General features: G+C 39.9%; 1 protein-coding gene across 3 annotated transcripts; it reads right to left on the reverse strand.

Annotated features, from left to right (window-relative positions):
* Window positions 1–339: 339 nt before the first annotated feature.
* On the reverse strand, window positions 340–25,284 carry LOC311300260 (patr class I histocompatibility antigen, A-5 alpha chain-like). 3 transcript variants are annotated; one of them, XM_084424432.1, is made up of 7 exons: window positions 25,151–25,284; window positions 14,603–14,842; window positions 14,246–14,512; window positions 12,231–12,509; window positions 11,910–12,032; window positions 11,547–11,657; window positions 5,769–7,262 (listed from the first exon to the last, which is right to left on the reverse strand). In XM_084424432.1, exons 1-6 carry the CDS (start codon window positions 25,233–25,235, stop codon window positions 11,551–11,553), a joined length of 1,101 nt encoding a protein of 366 aa, XP_084280558.1. In that variant the 5' UTR covers window positions 25,236–25,284; the 3' UTR covers window positions 5,769–7,262; window positions 11,547–11,550. The 3 variants fall into 3 exon arrangements, with proteins under 3 accessions (XP_084280557.1, XP_084280558.1, XP_084280559.1); XM_084424431.1 differs by lacking the exons at window positions 5,769–7,262; window positions 11,547–11,657; window positions 11,910–12,032 and adding exons at window positions 340–2,392; window positions 2,797–2,922; XM_084424433.1 differs by lacking the exon at window positions 5,769–7,262 and having other exon boundaries at window positions 11,397–11,657.

The raw sequence follows: 25,284 nt of genomic DNA on the forward strand, positions 1-25,284 counted from the left end.
AAAAACTCTCAAGACTTTTTTTTTTATTATTCTTGACAAAAAAAACTGTAAAACTTCTTATTCTTGTATATTTTTTTGTTGTTGTTGAAAGAATATTTGATCTCCTTTGGCTATCGGACACATGCTGTATTCATATTAGCTGAGATAACTGCCAGATATCAGTCAAACCTAAACATCATGTTGTCTAATACATGAACACACACTCACAGTTACTCAAGACTAGTGCACACTGAATACAACACATTATGCATCAAAAACAACTTGCATTGCATTCAAGCTCTCTACATTTGATTCCTGGCAATCAAACCACATGGATTGCCAACATATCAAATCTCAGTGAGTTGCCTAGTTATTTTCTATCTAACATGTGATGCTGTACATCTAGTCTCACAGTTAAAAGACTCATTTATTTATTAATATTGCATATTTAACACATGTTGTCCAAAGAGGCACATATACAGTAGCATCTGTCAGACACTTCAGAGTCTTACACACCATAAAGCATCTGGACATTTGATCAGCACATGTTCCCTGGGAATCAAACCCGTGACCTGATAATGATTAGTCCAATTACAGGAACACTAGGAACGCCGGGAATATCTGTATCTCTATAGTGTTCCTGTAGCTCAGCCAATCATGACACAGCATAATGAAGTTAATATTACAAACACACACAAAGTCCCCTGACAGGATTTAAAACACATAATATTAATAAAGTAAATATTACAAACACACACAAAGTCCCCTGACAGGATTTAAAACACATAATAATAAAGTAAATATTACAAACACACACAAAGTCTCCTGACAGGATTTAAAACACATAATAATAAAGTAAATATTACAAACACACACAAAGTCTCCTGACAGGATTTAAAACACACAATAATAAAGTAAATATTACAAACACACACAAAGTCTCCTGACAGGATTTAAAACACACAATAATAAAGTAAATATTACAAACACACACAAAGTCTCCTGACAGGATTTAAAACACACAATAATAAAGTAAATATTACAAACACACACAAAGTCTCCTGACAGGATTTAAAACACACAATAATAAAGTAAATATTACAAACACACACAAAGTCCCCTGACAGGATTTAAAACACACAATAATAAAGTAAATATTACAAACACACACAAAGTCCCCTGACAGGATTTAAAACACACAATAATAAAGTAAATATTACAAACACACACAAAGTCTCCTGACAGGATTTAAAACACACAATAATAAAGTAAATATTACAAACACACACAAAGTCTCCTGACAGGATTTAAAACACACAATAATAAAGTAAATATTACAAACACACACAAAGTCTCCTGACAGGATTTAAAACACACAATAATAAAGTAAATATTACAAACACACACAAAGTCTCCTGACAGGATTTAAAACACACAATAATAAAGTAAATATTACAAACACACACAAAGTCTCCTGACAGGATTTAAAACACATAATAATAAAGTAAATATTACAAACACACACAAAGTCTCCTGACAGGATTTAAAACACACAATAATAAAGTAAATATTACAAACACACACAAAGTCTCCTGACAGGATTTAAAATATCTTTTGAAAGAAATGATCTTGGTCGTTACACAAATTCAGCCTGAAGAGTTTAACCATGGCCGCTGAAAGTTACACAATCACAATAATAACTCTTACAGTAAATGATGTATTGCACTAGTAACCAGAGAAGAGAGGTTGATCCTGTACCTGTAAAATAACTGTATTTACGCTTTATTTAAATTAGGATATTTTACTTTAATTTCAAGGTTTTTGTCTGGCAGTCATTTCATAGGTTTATCATTTAACTGTTTTGTTACTGTTAAAGATTTTTTTTTTGTAAGTTTACGTTTGTTATTTAAGAAAACAGAAGAAATAGTGAATAAAAAAATACAGTAATATTTCTGTATAAAAATGTGAATTACTGTAACTTGTCAATGTCATATTATTTCAAATAACAGTCGAGTTGTTAATTTAGAGATATTGTTTGTAGTTTTACAGTTTTGAGTACAATTTAAAATAGAAGAAAATGACCTTCAAAGAAATCTGTTGTTTTCTGTAAAATTAGGGGTTTTTTTTTACAGTGTGGGATTATGCCTTTCCAATCTCCTAGACCACATACAACATCCCAAAATCAGCCTTTTATGATTTATGCTATTTTTAGAACCAAAACTTTATAAACAAATGATACACATAATGAAACAACATAATAAAAATATATAATCTTGTGACATTATATACAAAAAGATTAAAGTAAAATAAAATAGCAGGAAGTATTCCGGTAACCGATTTGCGGAGTTCCTGATCACTCTTGGGCCGGTCAACCTCCTTCTCAGTTTCATCATTTCGTATCTGATTCCCCCTCCTGAAACAACAACAGAGAATCATGATACATGTAATACATATTATGTTCTCGATCTTTTGAAATATTCAAGAAATTTTAAAATGTTCCTATTTAATCTAAATATAAAGGAACATAAAAAGTGACTGTCATGATTAAGTATTCGTACTAAAACTAAAAGTTGTCACCAATTAAAAATGGATGAATGAACAAAAATTAAAGTCTTAAACTACATTTCTTGCTGAACTTAAGAATACTGTATTTTCAGAATCAACCAAATTGAAAACCGTTTAATTCCTCTTGGTTTATTTTCTATCGGGGCGGGGATAAGTTCAAACTATCCAGCTCAAAAAATATCTTTAAGACAAGAATATTTACAAACAACAGATTTAAAACTGTAACAATCATGTTGAATATGTTGAACTCACCGTTTGACACTTTCTTTTTGTTGATCCACCAACAAATGAGAACTAGAAGTAGAAGAAGAAATGCTGCCGCTCCTCCTGTCATATAAAGCCAGAAACGTTCTGTTTCACAGTCAAAACCTGTTTCATCTGCAGAGTGAAGAATATATACAGTATAATTATATATAACCAGAAACATTATGAATGCTTATCACCTGTTGAACTGAATCGAGGCACTTCAACTTAATTGTTTGTGATCAGAAACATGAATCTATTTCAGCATCATCATGTTCTCCTGATACAATATGACTGATGCAGAAGCACCATTACTGTATAAAGATCATTCATATTCACTCAAGAGTGTATTTATGATCATATTTACCCCAGTTTACAGTAACTGGTTCTGTCAGACTGCTGTGAGTGACCAGACAGTCGTAAGATCCTTCATGGTTTCTGTCGATCTTCACACTGATTCTCATCTGAAAGGTTTCATCATCATTTGGTCTGATTCCAGAAGATGTTTGATCCTCAAGATTAATTCTGTTCAATCTAATGTTCATCTGAACATCTCTGGGGTAGAAACCAGTGGCCAGACAGACCAGAACCAGTTTATTTTCATCATCAGGAGATTTACTCACAGAGACATGAACATCTGGAGAACCTGGAGCAGAAAGAAGAATAAAATCATGATGAAACTGATTCTGTCTCGATGGTTTCTGTGTGGTGAGAAGAAATTGCATTTTTCATTTTATCAATAAAATTCATCATTATAAATTCATCTTTTGTGTTCCACATAAGGGAAACAACAAGGGTAACAAAATGATGACAAGGTGAATTAGCCTTTTAACCAAAGGTTTGTCTTTATAATTCTCTGTTTAAGTCTTAACATTAACTGATAAACATCAACTCCTGTAGACCAGATGAACATGATCTGCTGCATCAAGAACATTTCCTTAAGGATCTTCAACTCATATAGACACACACACACACACACACACACACACACACACACACACACACACACAGTTAATTAAACTGATCTGATCAGAACTTACTCTTACTGTATATGTGTTGTGAGACGTTGAGATCCAGTCAGTGCAGGTCTTGAGGAAATACTGCAGGAACTGGTTGCGTCCAGTTTTACGATCCCATTTCTCTTTAGTTTCTTTGGCTTTGGGGTTTTTATCAATCCACTGCATAGTGTCATAATTAAAGGATATAAGATCTTCTCCATCAAATCCATATTCATCAAAGACAGTCAGATTCACTGATCCATCAGGAAGTTTCTCCAGTTCACAGCCAATTATTCTCTGAAGAACATGATCTACAATCACAGAACAACACTCATGAGAAACTCACAGTAAATATAATGTCTGATAATTAATAAGAGTAAAGCATGAATCTCACCAGAACACTGTGAGTCTGTGCAGTTTGACAGAGTCCTGATCTGATCTGGTATGAACCAGTTTCTAGACTCAGGAGGATCTTCAGGAGCTTCAGTCCAGTCTTTATCAGTCAGAATCCAGACTCGTTCTTCATTACTGAAGTGTTTGATCCGTCTGTCATCATAAACACACACAGCACTGAACTCTGGGAATGAGTCTGATTTGGTCAGGACTGTAAACTTGTAGTGGAGGAAGTGTTTCTCTGAGGAACATACAGTATAAAAAAACAAATGGTGGATAAAACAAACTTAAAACTTGAAAACATACTATAGTATGTTTGTGAGTGACTGCAATTTGTAGGTCGCATCTAGTCTACTGAAACTAATAAACCGTGTTCTTATCTTCCAGCCCATCGCTAAATAAAGAGAGAAACAATACAAAAATAAGCAAAAACATTCTTATGTCTATACAGAACATTTAAAAAATAGAGTCCAATTATATAAATCCATTATATTTCAGACGAGCGTCTTGAACAGACTAAACACTGAAGTGAATGTTTATCTCTTCTCTTCCGGGTTGTATTGAGCGTCAGGTGTATCAGCTCACTGTCGCCCCTCACTGGCTGCTGGAGGAATCACACTTTCGTTTTCATTCCTGACGTCACGTGTTGAGGAAAAGTCCAGCCGTGAAAATAATTTAAATTCGTTGTTAACAGTATAATCTTTTTAAAACTATCTTAAAACACAGTTTTCACAGTTTTAACTGTTAACATATACAACAAAACATTATATCACAGTCCAAACAGGACAATTAATAAATAAATCTATACTCAATAAATACTCCCTATGACATTCTGTGCCATAAGGTCTTCTTAAGTCATTTGACAAATTTATGTGTGGACTGAAATTTAATAAAATTATTACTGAAATTTGCACAAATTGTAAAAAAAAAAAAACAAAAAAAAAACATGCACACAGAACTGGACACGCCTCTTCGCGAGTCTCATCCAATCAGAGTCGACCTCGTCAGACGGGCCTCTGTCATGTGACACAAATACAAATGAGTGATTTGACTTCTGTTATTTTCACTTTATGATTTAGTTTTATCATCACTATTGTGTGGATGGTGAAGTTTCTCTAAATATGTCATGTGATTGAAATATAATTTATGATCATGAATTAAGAGTTAAAAAAAGTTGAAAAACAGTCAAAAATTATTTCATGTTGATTTAAAGCACTAAGAAGCAGCGAGTCAGATATTCAGCTTCAGTGTGTATATGGTCTATAAAAATACCAACACTTTCACTTAACAAATAATCAGTAAGATTTATGACTTAATTTATAGTTTCTAAATAAATTTAAACAATTAAAAAAATGTATTTAATAAATGTTGCTGATCGCTGAACTTGTATATATTGGTGTGCCGAAGAATTAGATCCTTCAACTCTTTAACAAAGTTGAATTGAATGAAATCTAAATCTAAATGAATCAATATCAGTCTCTGATAAAGACACGTGTGTAAAAGTCATCAGCCAATATTTTCACAGTAGTTTATTAAACAGCTTCACCTGAGATTGTCAAATACAGCAGGATTAATATTTAATCTCCAGATAGTCAAAGATGCACAAACACTATTAAAGCTGTGGCAGTTAAAAGCATGAAGTGAACACACTGAATTAAATAGACAGCATTTCTGGGCATCATAGTCTCAAAACCTACAGTTATTACATATTATATATTCTATCTAACATGATTTTCTATATGAGCTGAAAGAAATGTCTGATATCTTCATAAGCATCATATTTCACCATATCCAGTACATAAACACTCAAAACTCATCTTAATCTAATCATGATGCAAAAGCATAATAAAGTAAACGTTACAAAGAATACTATAAAAAAAAAGAAAAAGACAAATATCCTTTTCCACACTCATAAAAACATGTTTTACACAGACTCAAAAACTGAAAAAAGAAAATGAGTGACCTGACAGTATTTAAAAACATAATTTGAAAAGATCATTACATAAAACCAGTCTGTAGACTTTATCCATAACTGCTAAACGTTTAAACACTATTACGATAATGACACTTACAGTAGATGAATAACTCTTACACTATAATAACACTTACAGTAGAGAATGTATTGATGTGAAAGAAGAGAGACTCTAGTGAGAAATACAAAATAACAATGATTACAGTAACTGGTTTGAACAAGCGTTTCAAATGTGTTTTCTGTTTCACTTTTGATCAGATCACAGAAAACAGAAGCTTTTTAAACTCTCAGATGTTTCACTAAAACACCAATTCACAATTCACTGTCCATTTGACTGGAACTATTAGAGAACTGAATATTAGTGATGGGCAGATCGAGGCTTCGTGAAGCAATGAAACAGTTGAAGCAAATGTGCCATATTGTGTCGAGGCTTTGAAACAATCCGACACCCGTCTCAACGGTGACACCTAGTGGTCACTTGCAGGTGTTGATCTGAAACAACCTTGACAACGAGCCATTAAAAAATGTGGTGTTTTTTTTATTATTGTATTTTTCTAATATGTGAAGCTTGTAACCTATAGGCTCCTCACTGTGCATAATGTTATTTTGGTCCTGCAAAATGAATATTAATAAAAGAAATCAAGCCACAATGTCTCACTTTTTTAGAGATTTTTATTAAAAAATATTAATTTCTCTGCTGTAGAAGGACTTAGCCTACCTCTTTTTTTACAGATAATTTCTCCAGCCTTTGAAAAAATCCTCTCACAAGGGACACTTGTTGCTGGCATGCAAAGATATTTTTTAGCAAGGACATAAAAATGAGGAAAGATTACTGCTCTCTCTTTCCAGTAAGTTAGGGGATTATGAGTTCTGGGCAAAAACACATCGTTGAGGTATTTTTTTCACTTCCACTGTAGCATCAGCTGTAGCATTGTGTATCATCTGGGTTTGATGGATACGAGTATCAAAAAGTTCCCATAAACTGTCCTGTGTTTCTACTGGTGTTGATGGTGATGGTGATGGTGATGGTGATGGTGATGGTGATGTTGATGTTGATGATGGTGATGGTGATGATGATGATGATGAAAGGTCTGATGTTGACATTTCTGGCTCTGAATAAAAATGAAAACAGCAATTAGAATTATCAATAATCTATCTATGTATCTAGATATGTATCTAGATATAATCTATCTATGTATCTATATATGTAGGCTATCTATCTATAATCTATGTATTTATATATGTATCTATAATCTATCTATATATGTATCTATTAATCTAGCTGTCTATATTTATATCTATGTAGCCTATATAATGTGTCACTATATGTATACTATGTCTGTCTCTAGCCTATCAGTCAATGTGTTGTGTAAATTTATGATGTTTTATTAACAAAGTTCAGGAGGAGCAGGTTCAGATAATTAACCAAATTATGCACAGCTGGAGATTAATCAGTAATCAACTCAATGACAGAGTATAAATTCACAGCAGACCATCTCTGTTCATTGAAAGTCTGTCAGCATCCCTCCTCCACCCCATCTTCTCACTTCCAGTTCCATCTACACTTACCAACTGGGGGGAGTAGGGGAGAGCGGGGCACAACCTAACGCTTTTTGACTTTCTCAGTTTGTGTAAATCTACTTATGGTTCAGAGTATTTATTTTTTTCCCACATTAATTTCCCACATGTCTAGTACAATTATGTGGTTTTGTTTTATTAATACAGTATATACTTTTTTCTTGATATATCCCGAAAGAATGGAAGTGAAATGTGACAACATGCCCCATAGGTGGGGTACATTGTAACATGTGAGGGGCACATTGTAACATAACATATGGCAGCTTAAAATGTTATCTGATCTAATAAAAAATATATACAAAACAAACTAAAATATTTTCTAAATAAAATACAATTAAAAAACTTTTTCATATAAAATAATGGCAATTTTTAATAATGAAATATAAACTCATTTTTGAGTTTTGACTACGAACACAGGAAAACACAGCTATACAACATAGTTCAAAACAAATAAATAATTAGTCATTTCTGAACATTGACTCTCAGTCTTTATTCACCTTTTTCTCACGTTTTCTCAATAAAATTAATAAAAGTATAGAATATAATAGCATATTTCTAATAGGGGCACATTGTAACGCAGTGTTACAACATTCCCCCACCTGCACAACTGGGATTTAAACCCTGCTAGTGTCTTCTGCTAGTTAGAGAAGCATTAAATAACTATCTCAACTGTTAAATAACATCTTGGAGATTAAAATAATATCAGATTTGTCTTATTTTAAATAAACACAAAAAATAGAGATGAAAAATTAACTTAAGTATAAGAAATTTACTTTTGCTATGGTTTAATAAATGTCTATGGATATCTTCCAAAAAAAAAAAAATAATTTTGGCGGATTTTTTTTTCTATATAGTGTTGATATGGCAACTAGTAAATAAACAAAGTTTCGTCATCCAAGCATATGCGGAAGTATTTAAAACAAAAGTGTTACAACTAACCCTGCGTTAGGTTGTGCCCCGCACTCCCCTACTTTGGGTTCGGGCCTAACTCCGAGCTCGGAGCCCTCCCCCAAATACGCATAAACTTATTGTATTAATTATATGTAGATGTGAACTCGTGAAAAATGTAAGCCTAAATAGCCTATAACTAATCAAATCGCACTATGTCACTATATCGTCAAAAATCCGCTATCTCAAAATCAAACTCCTCTCACAAAAACCCACGAGGTCAATATGCGTTGATTTCTACAGAAGTGCGATTGTGTGGTCTATTCCCGACCCTGTCAATCAAACGCTGATTCGGCGGACCACACCTGATGAAACACTTCGAGGCTTCGTTTGGCCATAGTCACGTGACATGGGTGTTTTGAATCACGCTTCGGATCAGTGTTATAATATGGAAGCATATGGGTAGCAAATTTCAATTTGAAATGTAATATGCAAAATGACAATGCAATATGTAAAATTGCAATGCATTTCTTTATTTAAATTTAAATTTTCCAATACATTTGTGCAACGTTTGGTGCAAAATGAAAATGAAAATTCAATTATATAATTTACATTTGCCATTCCATACACTAGTTTTAATATGCAAATTGAATACTTATTTTAACGCTTTATAAGTTGCAAAATTAAAATTAAAATGTATTACATAAATGATTAGATAAGTTTAAAATGTTCAAGCAAAAACTGTAGCAAAATTGTAATTTAAATGTTATTTTTTCTTAATTGCATTTACACTCACAGTTAAGACACTTGCGATTGCATTTCCATTAAGTGTCACGCAATGAATGTAGCAAAATTCAATGTGCAACTTGAAAATGCATTCTGAGCCGATCACGTGTCCGCCCCGCCCTGTCAATCAACTGCGTTGCTCGGCAACAGGTAAACACACGCTATGGTGCGTATTTTGAGGTGTTGGAAGGAAACACGGCGGCGGCAGAGCTGATATGAGTGTTACATTCACTAGCAGATGAAGTGGAGCGTGAACAGAGAAATTGTAGTGTTTCCGAAGATTATTACGCGTCTGCAGGTGATAGAACCAGTACGATGTTGGACCATCTGGGTCTGGGAGAATGTTCTGCCTTATCAGGCGTCAACATTGCTGAGCTGCTGTTGTCTGATGCTGGACTGTGTTGATGGTTTCATTTTGTATAAAATATCATTGTCTGATACATGCTTATCTTTATTCTTATTAGCCTACTATTAATTTTAATACCCAATAATGAGATCCTATAGTTTTTCCTTACAAATGCATAGGCCTATTACTCTGTGATCACATAATATGACAAAGCTCCATTGGTATTCGGTATTAATAGCTACCGAAAAACGTGACCGCTTTATAATAACTGACTGTAATGTTCAATAAAGTGACGAATGTGATGTGTGACCAACTCTGTTTGCAGCTGTATAATCATAAAATATGAGGCAGACATGCGAATCCCCTTTCTATTTTATAAAGCATATTGAAGGTATTAATACACAGGGTCACGGAATCTGACGGGTCAAATTCATCGACCTAGCCTTTTTTGGGTGAATGTGGAGCAGGTCGAGGGCTGGTGACGTCATCGTCTATAATTCAGTGTCTAACAACGAAGCAGCACAAACAAAACTTTAACCGGCACAAACAAACGAGACTATTTTGGGTGAATGTGGAGCAGGTCGGGGAGCTGAGTGACCTCAGAATGACCAATAAATATTATTTTAATATTTAAGAAACCGAAGCAGCACAAAATAAACGTTTATCGGCGAAAATTAGCACAAACATATGAGAATTTTGGGTGAACGTTGAGCAGGTGACATCATCGTCTATAATTCGGTCTAATATTTCAAAAACTGAAGCAGCACAAACAAAACCGGCACAAACCGAACAAGATCTATTTTATTTGGAGCATGTGGCGGCCTGGGTGACTGAATTACCTATAAATATTATTTTACTATCCAAAAAACAGAAGCAGCACAAACAAACAAAAATTACAGCACAAACGAAGTAAAAACGATTGAGCCTATTTTGTGTTGGGGGCGGGGCCAACTTCACGCAGGACGGGCACGTGATCGGCTCAGAATGCATTTTCAAGTTGCACATTGAATTTTGCTACATTCATTGCGTGACACTTAATGGAAATGCAATCGCAAGTGTCTTAACTGTGAGTGTAAATGCAATTAAGAAAAAATAACATTTAAATTACAATTTTGCTACAGTTTTTGCTTGAACATGTTAAACATATATAATCATTTCTGTAATACATTTTAATTTTAATTTTGCAACTTATAAAGCGTTAAAATATGTATTCAATTTACATATTAAAACTAGTGTATGAAATGGCAAATGTAAATTTTATAATTGAATTTTCATTTTCATTTTGCACCAAACGTTGCACAAATGATGGGAAAATTTAAATTTAATTACAGAAATGCATTGCCATTTTACATATTGCATTGTCATTTTGCATATTGCATTTCAAATTGAATATTGCTACCCATATGCTTCCATATTTTTACGAAACATCTGCGCTTCGGGATCTCGCAAAGCTTTGGAACGACTGTTTCGTGTCAGCCATCCCTACTGAATATCATGTAACATATATTACGTGATCTCGACCCTTTGACATGTTTCAAGAGACTCTCAAATGTGAAAAGCAGCATCATATTTCTACAGAGCATAAAGAACATCATGAATAATAACTGTCAAAATGTATTGTTAATAAAGCAGAGTTAAACGAGATTGGAAAATTCTGATGAAAAAAAAAAAAAAAAAAATCAAGAACAGAAAACAAAATGCACTTTTTGCAGAAAAAAAAAACTGGAAAAGTATAATACAGGGTCCATTCAAAATGAACAAAAAAATTTATACAAATATTTCATTAATGCCTGTAAACCTGTTCAAGTCCCAGTCGTGGATCCATCAGTATTGAGCTCATGATCAAATCTCCTTCTGGCCATCTGTATCTGATCAAATGAGCGGTAAAAGGGAAATTTTCTCACCCGACCTAAAGATACAGTATAATGTAGATATTATGTTCTTGTAAACATTTAAATATATTTACATTTATTCACACTCCTCATTTGTTTCAAAATGATCAAAATCTTTATCACCATGTTCACACATTTCTACTGTTGTATACTGGCAAACTTTTCATTTCTAGCTCATACGTTTTAAAAATGTCTTTAAACAAAGGAAATAAAAAAAATAAAAAAATAAAAAAATAAAAACTTGATCATGCTGGATATTTATAACTCACCATTTGACCTTCTCTCTTTGTACCAGCAAATCCCAATGAGAACAAGAACTAGACCCAAAACTCCAGCTATTACTGCTATAACAGGCCATTGAGATTCTGGTTCACAGTTGGAACATTTTCCATCTGCAGAATGAAAAAAAAATAGCATAAAATAAATAAAAACAAACTCATTGTAATTATTTTTAAATAAATGTTTTATATCAACATCATAAACTGTTAAACTGAATAGAGACACTGTAATAGTTTGTGGGTGGCAACTTTAATCTATTCCAGCATGATCATGTTCTCCTTGCGAGTGACTGTATTAATGATCATATTTACCCCAGTCTACTGTAACTGGTTCAGTCAGACTGCTGTGAGTGACCAGACAGTCGTAAGATCCTTCATGGTTTCTGTCGATCTTCACACTGATTCTCATCTGAAAGGTTTCATCAGTATTTGGTCTGATTCCAGAAGATGTTTGATCCTCAAGATTAATTCTGTTCAATCTAATGTTCATCTGAACATCTCTGGGGTAGAAACCAGTGGCCAGACAGACCAGAACCAGTTTACTTTCATCAGCAGGAGATTTACTTGCGGAGAAATGAACATCTGGAGAAACTGTAGTAGACAATAACACAATTAACAAACAAACATTCATAAAAAAAATGATTCTGTCTCAGATTCTGTCTTTGGTCAGCTGTGTGTCCTAAATTATCTTGTTAATCAGGTTAATCAGTTCCTCCCTGTCACCTGTATAATTCCCTGTGTTCTCCCTCTGTCTTTGTCAGTTCTCGTTTCTATTTGTTTTGTGGTTGTGACACTCTTAAGACTTTTTCCAGTTTAACTATTAAAATATTATTCCAAGGTCGTCTTCGTCGTTGTGTGCTATCTTCCTCACACCAGAACCGTAACAGATCCACAGAAGAAAGTTGGTCAAAAAAACAACAACAACATAGGCCAAGTGAGTAGGCAGTTTTCCATGTTTTACTTGTATATTTATATCTAATAATTTAGTAAGCTGACATGATATCTGATAATCCAATGTGAAAAGCAAACTGCAATCCAGATGAACATCCATTGATTTGAGAGACACATCTATAACTGAACTCTGTCACGCCACACTGGATCTGCACTAATAAACATGAAGCATCAGACTTTATGATGCAAACACACAATTACATATATAAGTGTAGAGAAGTCCCCTACATGTATGAAGCAAAACTTAACCATATACCATTTCTAAGATCTGTTTTTGCTGTGAAGGATGTCACTTTTATATACAAACAAGTTAAATAAAAGATTCAAATGGCAGTTTTTCACTAACATTTCTGAACCCCCTCTACAGTTTTACATTTTAAACTCTCTAGTATTTGTTTGTCACCGCAAGACGATAAATTGCTGCTTTATTGAGACAGAATTAGAAACAACACTGTAAAAAAAATCCCGTTGTTTTACGGAAAAAAACTGGCAGCTGTGGTTACCAGAACAATACTGTAAAAAACACATCAAAACGTAAACATACTTACGGAGTTACATGTAAATTTAACATTTTAAACATGTATATTTAACATTGGATTTAAGTAATATGATATAATGTTAATTTACCGACCTATTGAAGTATTAATCTCTATTTTGTACCATAGTATTACACTGACAAACCAACAATCTCAGCAGCAATGAGAGTTACATGATTAATCAATGCTCATTACATGTAGGCTAGTTCTTCCACAACAAAGTAAAGATTAAAAATATTTAGAAGGTGCACAGTGTCATTCACACAAACATTAAACACCATCATGGTAACACACATGAAATTTTAAAAATACAATAAACATTAATTTACCAACATTAAATGTAATATAAAACCCTAATGTACATAACTGATTATAAAAAAAAACTAAGAAAACTATGATGAAACATAGTTATTTCAACAAAAATACATCAACTGTGAAGTGTCACGCATGGAATTGTGGGAATGTCAATTTACGTTTTTTCACTGTAAATTATACAATGACTTGTTCGTTTTTACTTCCAAAAACTGTAAATTTAACGGTATTTTAAAGTTAACAGTAAAATTACATTAAATGTACCATTAGATCTATCACAGTTATTTACCGTATATAGTACGGAAACTTTCTGTTAACCAATTAACAGTTTTCTACTGTAGCATTTTTACAGTCTTTAACTGTTAAAATCACGATCATTTTTTACAGTGAACCTCTTGGAGTTATTTTGTCATAAACACAACACACACACACACACACACACACACACACACACACACACACACACACACACACACACACACACACACACAGACAGGAGATAACTAATGGGATCTGATTAAAACTTACTCTTATTTGTGTTGTCATATGTGGAGATCCAGTCAGTGCAGGTCTTGAAGTAATGCTTGAGGTCTTCCTTGCGTTCAGGTTGACGATCCCATTCCTTTTTGATTTCTTTGGCTTTGGGGGTTTTATCAATCCACTGCACAGTGTCATTATTAAAGGATAAAAGATCTTCTCCATCAAATCCATATTCATCAAACACAGTCAGATTCACTGATCCATCAGGAAGTTTCTCCAGTTCACAGCCAGTTATTCTCTGAAGAACATGAAGCTCTACAATCACAGAACAACACTCATGAGAAATAAAAATATCCAATTTCATAACACGTCTGATAGTTCATAAGTGAAAAGCACTAAACTCACCAGAACACTGTGTGCAGTTTGACAGTGTGTACAGCAGATCTTTGTACCAGTCTCTAGAATAATATGGTTCTTCAGGAGGTTTGGTCCCATCAAATGTAATCAGATTTGCTATTATCCATTCTTCAAATTCCCCACTGCGTTGAGCGATCTGTCTGTCATCAGCAACACCCACACCTCTGAATGTGGGGAATTGTTCTCCTATGGTCAGGACTATAAACCTGTAGTAGAATTCATGTCTCTCTGAGGAACATAAAACACAAACAACAATAAAATACATTTTTATTGGGACAAAAAGTCTTGTCACGTATGGTGACAGAAATGAATTATTTAATTTTGCAATTTGATAAGTGCACTAAGCAATTTTGCTATTTCCGTTCTAGTTCAATTGACAGATGCTTTGCCAAAGCAGTGGCGCAAAACATAACTTTTTAGAGATGTTTTACAGTATGTATATTAATATATTTTCTAGTCATTATTAAACGGCCACACTCTATCAGAAAGGTTGCTCACTGCAGAGCAAATGGGTGGAGCTTACTTCTAGATCCCCCTTGCTAGAGGTCCAGCGAGGAGGAGCGGATGCAATTTAGGACACACCCTAACCCTAACCTCAACTCTTTCCCTCCACCCCATGTTGACTCTGCAGTTAGCACCACTTGAAAAATCAGGGTGCAATTTTTTAATCAAGTCACTTTTATTTCTATAGCGCTTTATACAATACAGATGGCTTCAAAGCAGCTTTACAGTGATAACAGGAAAATTATTCAATGATGCAAACAGAGTTCATTTTTGGCTGTAAAGCAGCTCTAAATTAAGTTCCTAATCATAAGTTAGGAGCCCATCTAATCTTTCAATCAACAGCCAGAGTAAATAAGCAGCCGTTTACCTCTCTAGCATCAGCTGTTCCAGCATGGACAGCTTGGGGCTCCTTCAAAAACTTCCACAGAGCTCACAACATATTTTTTCCAGAGTTTTCCCTCCTCTCAATATCCTCCTTCATCACATACTTCCATATCAATTGAATTCATTTCTTTTTCAAGCTCATCCACGGCCAACAGTTCCCCAACATTTCAAATCCGATTTCCGATGAGAGATGACCAGTTCAGCTGATGAGATTCATTTAAGTCGATATCAGATATCCCTCCTCATCAAAGGTTTAAAAAAAGGTATACCCCCTCGTCCAGACTCTAAACAATCTTTAACCATCAAACATTCTTACCATCTGCCAAACCACTCTCTGCTCAGGTCTATCTTCCCCCAACAATCAAAAACGCTAGATGCCATGTTCAATTTGGCTTTCTTTGTTTCATCAGAGTCTCAGAATTCACCACCAACTCAAACTTCATCCCAGCTATCCATCCTATATTTTCTGACCTTTAAATAATAAACCATGACACCATACGCTTCAACATCAAACAAAGAAAAAACGATCAATTGAAACACGGCTATTCAGTTTTGAATCCCCATTCAACCATACCAGTCCATTGCCCTTTTTCTTCACCAGAGGAAATCTAAAAAAAATGACCTCTGCTCTCGACCCTCTTTTTATTGATGATAAAAACCTCCCTGCCTCCAGACATTGGTTTCAAAAGAACCTCAAATCCATCCTCAACAGTTTAGGCATCCCAACCAAACATTTCTCTTCCCATTCCTTCCGCATAGGAGATCGAGTTGAAGCTGCTTCATCGAGCCCTTCATCAATGGACAGAAAGCCAAATAAGTTTAACATCTTAAAGATTTTATGGGTAAAAAAACTTGTTAAAAGAAAATAGTGTCATAGGATAGCATTAAGCACAGCGAAAGTGTAAATTCGCAGACAAAAAGCTCTTTCTGTGTTTTCGTCTCAGTCAGTTATTATTATTTATTATTAAATGAGGGAATTTGTTACACTTTCCAGTAGTTCTCAAATCTGGCCCTCAAGGTCCAATGCATTGCAGAGTTTAGCGCCAACCCTAATCATGCACCTATAAGCTAATCAAGATCTTCAGGATTACTAGAAAGATACAGGCAGGTGAGTTTGATCAAGGTTGGAGCTAAACTCTGCAGGAAAGTAGATCTCAAGGTCCAGAGTTGAAAACTCCTATTAATAAACTAATAAAGCTGTCCAAATGTGTTTATCATGTGTGGTGCTATAGCATTACTTTATCTTATGGTCAGTTTGATTAAACACAGTGTTTAATCTCTGTTATTCTGAATGCTTAGATTAGCTCTATTGTTGTTGTTTTTTTCACAATTTCTACAAGCTGTTACACAATGTTAGTAGTAATTACACGGGGTAGAATGCCAAAATTATGGATGGTGACCTTTGACCCCAGGCCTCCCATGTCACCCCTCCCCCACCATTGACCTTGACCGTTGTATTACCCCTTACCTTTGACCTATCATATTCTTTGGAGATCAATTTGACCTATGATATTTGCATATTTTTGTAATATTTATGTTAAACCTTTTATCTGGGGAATAATATGAACATTGTCCAAGTTTGATCTTTGACATTGCAAAATCCTATACATTATATTTCATATCAGGGCCCATATGTAGACCATCGACATCGCCCCTCCTTTCACATTCCATCACAGGGGAATAAGGAGTGTCTGAAGTTCTTCTAAAAGTAGCCTGAAGCCAAAAGCCAAAGTTATTATTCTTTTACTGTGAACACATGAATTTTGCTTAGGTCATTTGATGCACAGAAATTACTGAAAATCTGCGGCCAAAACAGCCGTTTTCGGTCAAAATGGTTTTGAGGGCTGAAATCATTGATCCGAAACCTGAGGGTTAAATTTGAGCTTCTCCTAACGTTTTGACTTTGTTCAAATTTGTGCACATCGTGGATAAACCACAAGCATGTCGATCTCCTGTTTTTCTTTTTTTTTTAAGCGATATATGTTTATTCTCAAGATCAATCGTTTAGTGTTGTTTTCTGTTGATGCCTGAACAAAACTTTACTAAATATTTGTAGCACAATCATCCACGATAAACTCTGTGCTCTGTCAAAACAATTTAAAAGATAATTGCGACTTTTTAATCTCACAATTCTGACTTTTTTTCTTTCGCAATTGCGAGTTATATATATCTCAATTCTGAATTAGTTTCTCTGAATTATAGATATAAACTCTCAATTGTGAATTATGAATTATGAATTCCAATTCTGAGGGGGAAAACTCAGAATTGTGAGAGAAAACGTACTCGGTTACTAAACGTAACCTCTGTTCTCTCTAGAGAGGGAACGAGTATTGCGTAAGTAGCTTACGCTGCGGGAAAGTCTCCTTTCTCGAGATACTGAAGCCAAAAAATTATCCTTAATTTTTAATAATCTTGTCAACGCAGTGCGGCAGCCTGCAGACCTAGGGCAGGTGACTCGCGTGCCCATTGGCTGCCCTGCGGCAACTGCAGCAGCCTATCGCTGAGCCCTTGGCGTGACGTTACGACCAATGAGCGCGCTTGGCGCGCTTAATGCGTCACAGCCCGTCATTAGGGGTGTGGCTTAGCGTATATAAGCGAGGCTCAGAGGCTGCTTCACTGGTTTCTGTCGCATGAAGCGAATGAGCTCGTGGCGCGAGCACGGCGGGTTACGCAATACTCGTTCCCTCTCTAGAGAGAACAGAGGTTACGTTTAGTAACCGAGTACGTTCTCTTACGAGAGGTTCTCTCGTATTGCGTAAGTAGCTTACGCTGCGGGAACTCCCTTGTCAACGCCGTGCGCGTGCCCAGCATCCACTTTTATGCATTTCTCAGTGGATGCTGGGCACGCGCACGGCGTTGACAAGGGAGTTCCCGCAGCGTAAGCTACTTACGCAATACGAGAGAACCTCTCGTAAGAGAACGTACTCGGTTACTAAACGTAACCTCTGTTCTCTCTAGAGAGGGAACGAGTATTGCGTAACCCGCCGTGCTCGCGCCATGAGTCCCAGGGAGAGCCCGGGGAACGTGATAGCGGAGCCGGGCGGCCAACAGAGGGCTAGCGCAGTACACAAGCACATACTATGGGGCGCGGAGCGGCACAGCCGGTCCAAACTGACACTCCCTACGTAGTGCAGCTCAACCAGTAGAGCTAAATCACGCAACGTAGCCCGCGCACAGACAGTGGGCTGGCTACGCGAGACTTAGACTGATAACACTTTCGCCTGCAAAGCGGGAACTTCCAGGTTGTAAAACCTAACAAATGTGGAGGGGGAGGCCCAGCCTGCCGCTGCACAAATGTCATGAATGGGAATCCCGCTGGACCACGCCCACGATGAGGCCATGCCTCTGGTGGAGTGCGCTCGAATGCCCAGTGGGCACTGCAGGTCTTTAGACGCATAAGCAGCAGCAATAGCGTCCACTATCCATCTGGACAGGGTGTGTTTCGAGGCGGCGAGACCCTTGGTGCGCCCACCAAATGAAACAAACAGCTGCTCCGAGCGCCTGAAGGCGGCGGAGCGCAAAATATAGTTTCTCAATGCTCTGACCGGGCAGAGGAGATTACTATCTGCCTCGCTGCCAGAATTCGGCAGGGCTGAGAGAGAAATGACCTGCGCTCTGAAGGGAGTGCCCAAAATTTTGGGAACGTATCCATGCCTCGGTCTGAGAATGACTTTAGAGTCATTGGGTCCGAACTCGAGGCACGATCTGGCATCCCGCTAACAGCTAATGTTAACAGATAACGCGTGAAGGTCTCCCACTCGTTTGACTGAAGACAGCGCTAACAGAAAAACGGTTTTGAGCGTGAGGTATTTCATATCCACAGTTTCCACGGGTTCAAAGGGATGCGCTTTCAGGGCTTCCAAGACCAGTGAAAGATCCCACATAGGAACCGAGGGGGGTCGCGGGGGGTTCATCCTCCTAGCTCCTCTAAGGAAGCGGATGACGAACTCGTTCCTTCCTAATGCGCGGCCCAGCTCTGAGACAGAGAACGCTGAAATGGCCGCGACATAAACTTTGAGCGTGGAGGGGGACCTGCCCGCGTCCAACAGCTCTTGAAGGAAGCACAATACTTGCGATACCCCACATGTCTGTGGATCGAGCCCCTTGGCAGTGCACCATCTGTTAAACACCGACCATTTAGACGTGTAGAGCCGCCTCGTAGAGGGAGCTCTGGATTGTATGATAGTGTTCATGACCCCTTCTGGCAGATCAGTGTGTAATCGTTGAGGCTCCACGCATGCAGAGACCAGTGCTCTGGATGGGGATGCCAGATCGAGCCGCGGGCTTGAGAGAGAAGGTCTCTCCGCACCGGAATCGGCCAAGGGACTGAATCTGCCAATTGTATCAGTTCCGGGAACCAAGCTTGGTTCTCCCAGTACGGGGCTATGAGGAGCACTGTGTGGCGCGCTTCCCTGACTCTCTTGATGACCTGAGGCAGCAGAGAGACCGGGGGAAAAGCGTATAGCGGGCCGCTGGGCCAGGTCTGGGCCAGCGCGTCCTCGTTCTTGGAGAAGAACTCTGGGCAGTGAGCGTTGTCTTTTGACGCAAAAAGGTCGACTTCCGCTTTGTCGAAACGGTGCCACAGTGACTGGACTGTTTGGGGGTGTAGAGACCACTCCCCAGGGGGAACGTTGTCCCTGGACAGTCTGTCGGGGCCCTCGTTCAGGTGGCCAGGCACATGCGCTGCTCTCAGTGAGCGCAGAGAGTGCTGAGCCCACACGAGGAGGCGTTCCGCCAGGGCGCAGAGCGTCTTTGATCTGACACCGCCCTGGCGATTCACATAGGCCACCACCGATGTATTGTCCGTGCGGACTAGAACATGGTGACCATGGAGGAATGGGAGGAAGTGTTTGAGCGCTTTCTCGACCGCGAGCATCTCTAGACAGTTTATGTGTAGGAGATTCTCCTGGTCTGACCAGCGGCCACAGACCGGTCTGCCTTCGAAGAGCGCTCCCCAACCTAGGTTGGAAGCGTCTGTCGAGACAACTTTCTGGTGTGAGATCACTCCCATAATCACTCCTGTGTGATACCATTCGGCTGCTAGCCAGGGCTGTAGGGCTGAAACGCAGCCCTGAGTCACTCTGATTAGCGAGCCGCCGGCCACCCAGGCTCGATGGGGCACGCGCGCTCTCAGCCAGCGTTGAAGCGGGCGCATGCGCAGTAAGCCCAGCTGAAGCACTGCCGCAGCTGAGGCCATATGCCCCAGGATGCGCTGGAATGCTTTCAGCGGAACCCGGCTGCCTTTTTTGAAGGATGCGGCGAGGAGACGGACACAGCGCGCGCGCTGCTCCGACAATCTGGCCGTCATAGCCACCGAGTCCAGTTCTATTCCAAGAAAGGAAATTGACTGACGGGGCGAGAGCGAGCTCTTGGTCCAATTGACCGAGAGACCCAGATCTTCCAGATGGCTGAGAAGCGCTGTTCTGTGAGACACAAGTTCTGTCTCTGACTGCGCTAGAACAAGCCAATCGTCCAGATAGTTCAGTATTCGCATACCCTGTCTTCTCAGGGGAGCGAGAGCCGTGTCCATGCATTTCGTAAATGTACGGGGTGCTAAAGACAGGCCGAACGGCAGGACTGTGTATTGATATACTCGACCGTCGAAGGCGAATCTCAAGAATGGCCTGTGACGGGGAGTTATCTGGATCTGGAAATACGCGTCTTTCAGATCGAGAGAGATAAACCAGTCTCCTGGGCGGATCTGCGCAAGGATCTGTCTGGTCGTAATCATCTTGAACGGCTGTCTCATGAGGGCTTTGTTCAGATGTCTCAGATCTAAAATAGGTCTTAACGCTCCGTCCTTCTTGGGAACGAGGAAGTAACGGCTGTAAAAGCCCGACTCGCTCAGGGAAGGATGAACCTGTTCTATGGCCCCCTTGCGCAGCAGCTTTGCTATTTCTGCTTGAAGCAGGTGCGCTGCTTCCAAACTCACTTTCGTCTCCGTCTGCGCTAGAAAGCGCGGGGGGCGACGAGCGAATTGAAGCGAATAGCCGTGTTTTATAGTGTTCAACACCCATTCTGACGCGCCCTGAATAGCTTCCCATGCTTTTGCATGCATAGCTAGGGGTCGAATGGTCTCTGGGTTCAGATCGCCGCGCTGCGCGGGATGGGGAACCTGTATCAGAGAGGATGGGGCGGCGCACGCGCCGCCGGTGCTCGAACACGGGGGCTGATAAACAGTATTGGCCAGTTGTACAGCGTTCAGTAGCTCGGTCCCGGAGGATGGAGCGCGTTTTGCTGTCAAACACCCCTGGCGCGAGAGCGGCGTGGGGGTTATAGTGTCTGAAAGTGAGTGCGCGTGCTCGTGAGCGGGCGCAGGGTTTACACTTATAACACGCCCAGTGTTTGGGAGCTTTAGAGGGTCTGTAACCCGGGGTAACCGTATGGCAGAGCGAGCAGCGGGTAGGTGTGAGCACAGAGTTGTGGGCACATTTACTACACTTAGTACTCGAGCGGCGTGTTTCCGCTTTATGAGTGAGCGCTCTGAGCGCGTTGCCATGGGAACCGTGTTTGTGTGAAGCAGTGAACACACGGGAGTGGGCACTTTTTCTACACTTAATATCCCCTCGGCCTGAGCCGTAGTAATTCGAGGTAACTGAATGGCAGAGCGAGCAGCGGGTAGGTGTGAGCACAGAGCTGTGGGCACATTTACTACACTTAAAACTCGAGCGGCGTGTGTTCGCTTTATGAGAGCGCGCTCTGGGCGCGTTACCATGGGGACCGTGTTTGTGTGAAGCAGTGAGCACATGGGAGTGGGCACATTTTCTACACTTAAGACACCTTCTGCCGGAGCCGGAAAACCCGAACTTATACTCTTTTTGAGATTTATCTGGGTCGCCGTGAAAACGGCGTTTGTGTGCAGGCGAGCGAGTGGTATTACTGGCTCGTTGGCTGCGGTGTAAGCTGCTGCAGTAGCCTGAATAGAGGGGACTGACAGAGCTGGGCGCTTTGATGGCGGTCCGGCCGTAGCGGGACTCAACCATCTCTTCCTCCTTGTAGATGCTAGGAGGACTTCGCGGCCTCAGACTTCAACGTAATCTTGGGCCGCGGACCCCGGGGGGGCGGCGGTCTGTGACGGCTGGTCGAGCGCGATCTAGGGCGGCTGCCCTGTCGTCGCTGCGAAGTGTTGGGTGGCCGAGACGAGCGCTGTGTGGAGCTGCGCACAGGAGGCTGAGTTTGAGAGCGTCCTGTGGCTGGGCTCGAGCGGCGGGGCAGGAAGAGGTGCAGGGATCTGCCAGACTCTAAAGTCGAGGAGGCGGAGCGGTGAGAGCCCGACCATTCCTCGCTGTCAGACGCAAGCAGAGAGCAGCTGTCAGCGGCGTCATCTGCGTCATCTCCCAGGGCGACGGCAGTGCGGGCAGAAGCCGGCCACTGCGCGTCGGTGAAAGGCGGGGGAGAAGGAGAGAGCGAGGCTCGCGGGAGAGGTTCCGGCGAGCACTCAGCTGTAGCGTCCGGTTCAGGCGGCCTTTGAGAGCGGCGTTTCTTCTTACGCGGCCCGGAAGAGGCGGCCGGAGAAGGTGGAGGATCCTCGAACTTAGCGAGTCGAGCCCGTAGGGTCGACATCGGTAATTCCTCACACTGTTCGCAGCCGCCCTCGGTGAGAGCGTGGGCTGCGTGGTCGAAGCCCAGGCAGAGAGCGCACACCACGTGGCGGTCTCCGTCGCTGAGCGCGGCTCTGCACGAGCCACAGGATGAGCGAGGCATTTGAAACAACGCCTCGCGCTCTTTTAGATGCAAGTGTGTCGCGGGGCGAACACACAAACACACAAACACAGAGCGGAAAAGGATATAGTGCCGGACAGCACAGCAGGCAGGGAAGGCTGAAGGCGGCGAAAGCGGCCGGCGTCCTCAGGCTGAGATCCTCGGCGTGCTGGTCGCTTGCTTCGACGGCGGCTTCCTCAGAGACAGCGATGCGAAGAGCTTCGCTGAAGAGACAGAAATCAGTGAAGCAGCCTCTGAGCCTCGCTTATATACGCTAAGCCACACCCCTAATGACGGGCTGTGACGCATTAAGCGCAGCAAGCGCGCTCATTGGTCGTGACGTCACGCCAAGGGCTCAGCGATAGGCTGCTGCAGTTGCCGCAGGGCAGCCAATGGGCACGCGAGTCGCCTGCCCTAGGTCTGCAGGCTGCCGCACTGCGTTGACAAGATTATAAAAAATTAAGGAACATTTTTTGGCTTCAGTATCTCGAGAAAGGAGACTTTCCCGCAGCGTAAGCTACTTACGCAATACGAGAGAACCTCTCGTAAGAGAACTCCAACTCCAAGCCTGTTGGAGCTGTCTTCTTTGATGTAGCCTGAGGATTGTTTTAAGTTCACTTAAATTAAAACTTTGAATAAATGAATTGAGCTGTCAATCAAACAGTGCGCACTGGAGCTGTCATATTTCATATGCAAAGCTGTTAGCCAATCACAGCAGTGGGCGTTTACACTGAAGTCTCACAGCAGACACGCCCCTTCAAAAAGGAGATGGCATGTCAATTGATGCGCCAGCAGGTAAATAAGTGGATGGTCAAAGGCAACAGGTAAAGTGTGACGTCCACGCATGCAGGCTAGATTCCCGGCGGGCCGACGTGCTTTTTGGGCCGATACATCTAATAGGCTATTTTTTTTGTCTTTGTCTTAACGGCCCATAAAACTTGCGGCGGCCCATTCGTTTTTTTGTTTTGTTTTGCTTAATTGGTGACGCTGGGTTAGTGCCGTTGTAATGCGTTGGTCAAAAAAGAAAAAAAGTCAGCGTTAGGTTTTTTTTTTAAACATTTTTCATTAAACACGTAGATCAGCTTGGTTCTTTTCTTGATTGACACTGGGCTGGCCCAATCACATCTTTAATGTGAAGTATAGAAATTAGTACAAAACTAATTATGAAGGTTTCCTTTATTTTTCAGTGCATTAGTTTAAAAATATATGGCTATTACTATCATGGGATTAATATTATAACTATTATTATGTGTAATGTAGACAGACACTGTTACTAAAAAAGGTTTACATTTTTCTTTGTTTAATTTGCACACTGAATATGGGTTTGAACTCTCAAAGTGCACCAGATTGATGAATTCGACATTAAAAAGCACAACATTTTCTTACTGGGGGGTGGGTGGGAGTGGCATGCCCCCCGAACCCCCCTAGAGGGACAGAGGTCCACTCAGCAGTGGATTCATCACTGTGAAATATAGTTCAATTTTATTAATAAATGACAATTTTGTACTTATTTTGTACTTCATCTGTTAACTATCACTCGTTCCTCACTCATTACATGGCACAGTTATTTATTTATTTGTTTTTTTTTGGGGGGGGGGGGGGGGTAGTTGCGCCCCTGTTGTCAGGACATTTATACAGACAGCGCTGCTCGATGCCCTTCCTGTGGGGGGAAGTTGACTTGAGGTAAATGCATTGCAAAAACTCGACGGCTCTTTCCTTGAAGTCTCACAACAAAGGGACAACACTCTTATATCTGTAAAGCTGCTTTGAAACCATCTACATTGTTAAAAGCGCTATATAAATGAAGATGACTTGACTTGACTCTGACCCCTGTATGTAAAACGAAAAACTCTTTTAAATAACCCATGGCTGGTTGCATTAACAGCTTAGACTAGTCTTAAAAGTTATAGCCTTAGTCATCAGGATCAAAGTAAAAAGAACTCTTACCTTGAAGCCCATCGCTTAGATGAAGGTCAGAAATAACGAATGCCTCAATAAAGAAAATTGTTTTAAACAAGGGTGTGTTAACCATCTTTTTAGGAGACGGACTATGTAACTAGGCTATGTCATGTGCGTCTTCA

This window comes from Rutilus rutilus (genome assembly GCF_951802725.1).
Source record: "Rutilus rutilus genome assembly, chromosome: 11".
Classification (NCBI taxonomy): Eukaryota; Metazoa; Chordata; class Actinopteri; order Cypriniformes; family Leuciscidae; genus Rutilus; species Rutilus rutilus.

Bases quoted from the DNA above. Each gene is read 5' to 3' on its own strand.
- LOC311300260 (XM_084424431.1), bottom strand. From the start codon at position 25,235: ATGGTTAACACACCCTTGTTTAAAACAATTTTCTTTATTGAGGCATTC. The intron at 2,923-12,230 runs GTAAATATGATC...TTCACTCTGCAG, and splicing joins ACCAGTTACAGTAGACTGGG to ATGAAACAGGTTTTGACTGT. The intron at 2,393-2,796 runs GTGAGTTCAACA...TTGTTGTTTCAG, and splicing joins CAAAAAGAAAGTGTCAAACG to GAGGGGGAATCAGATACGAA.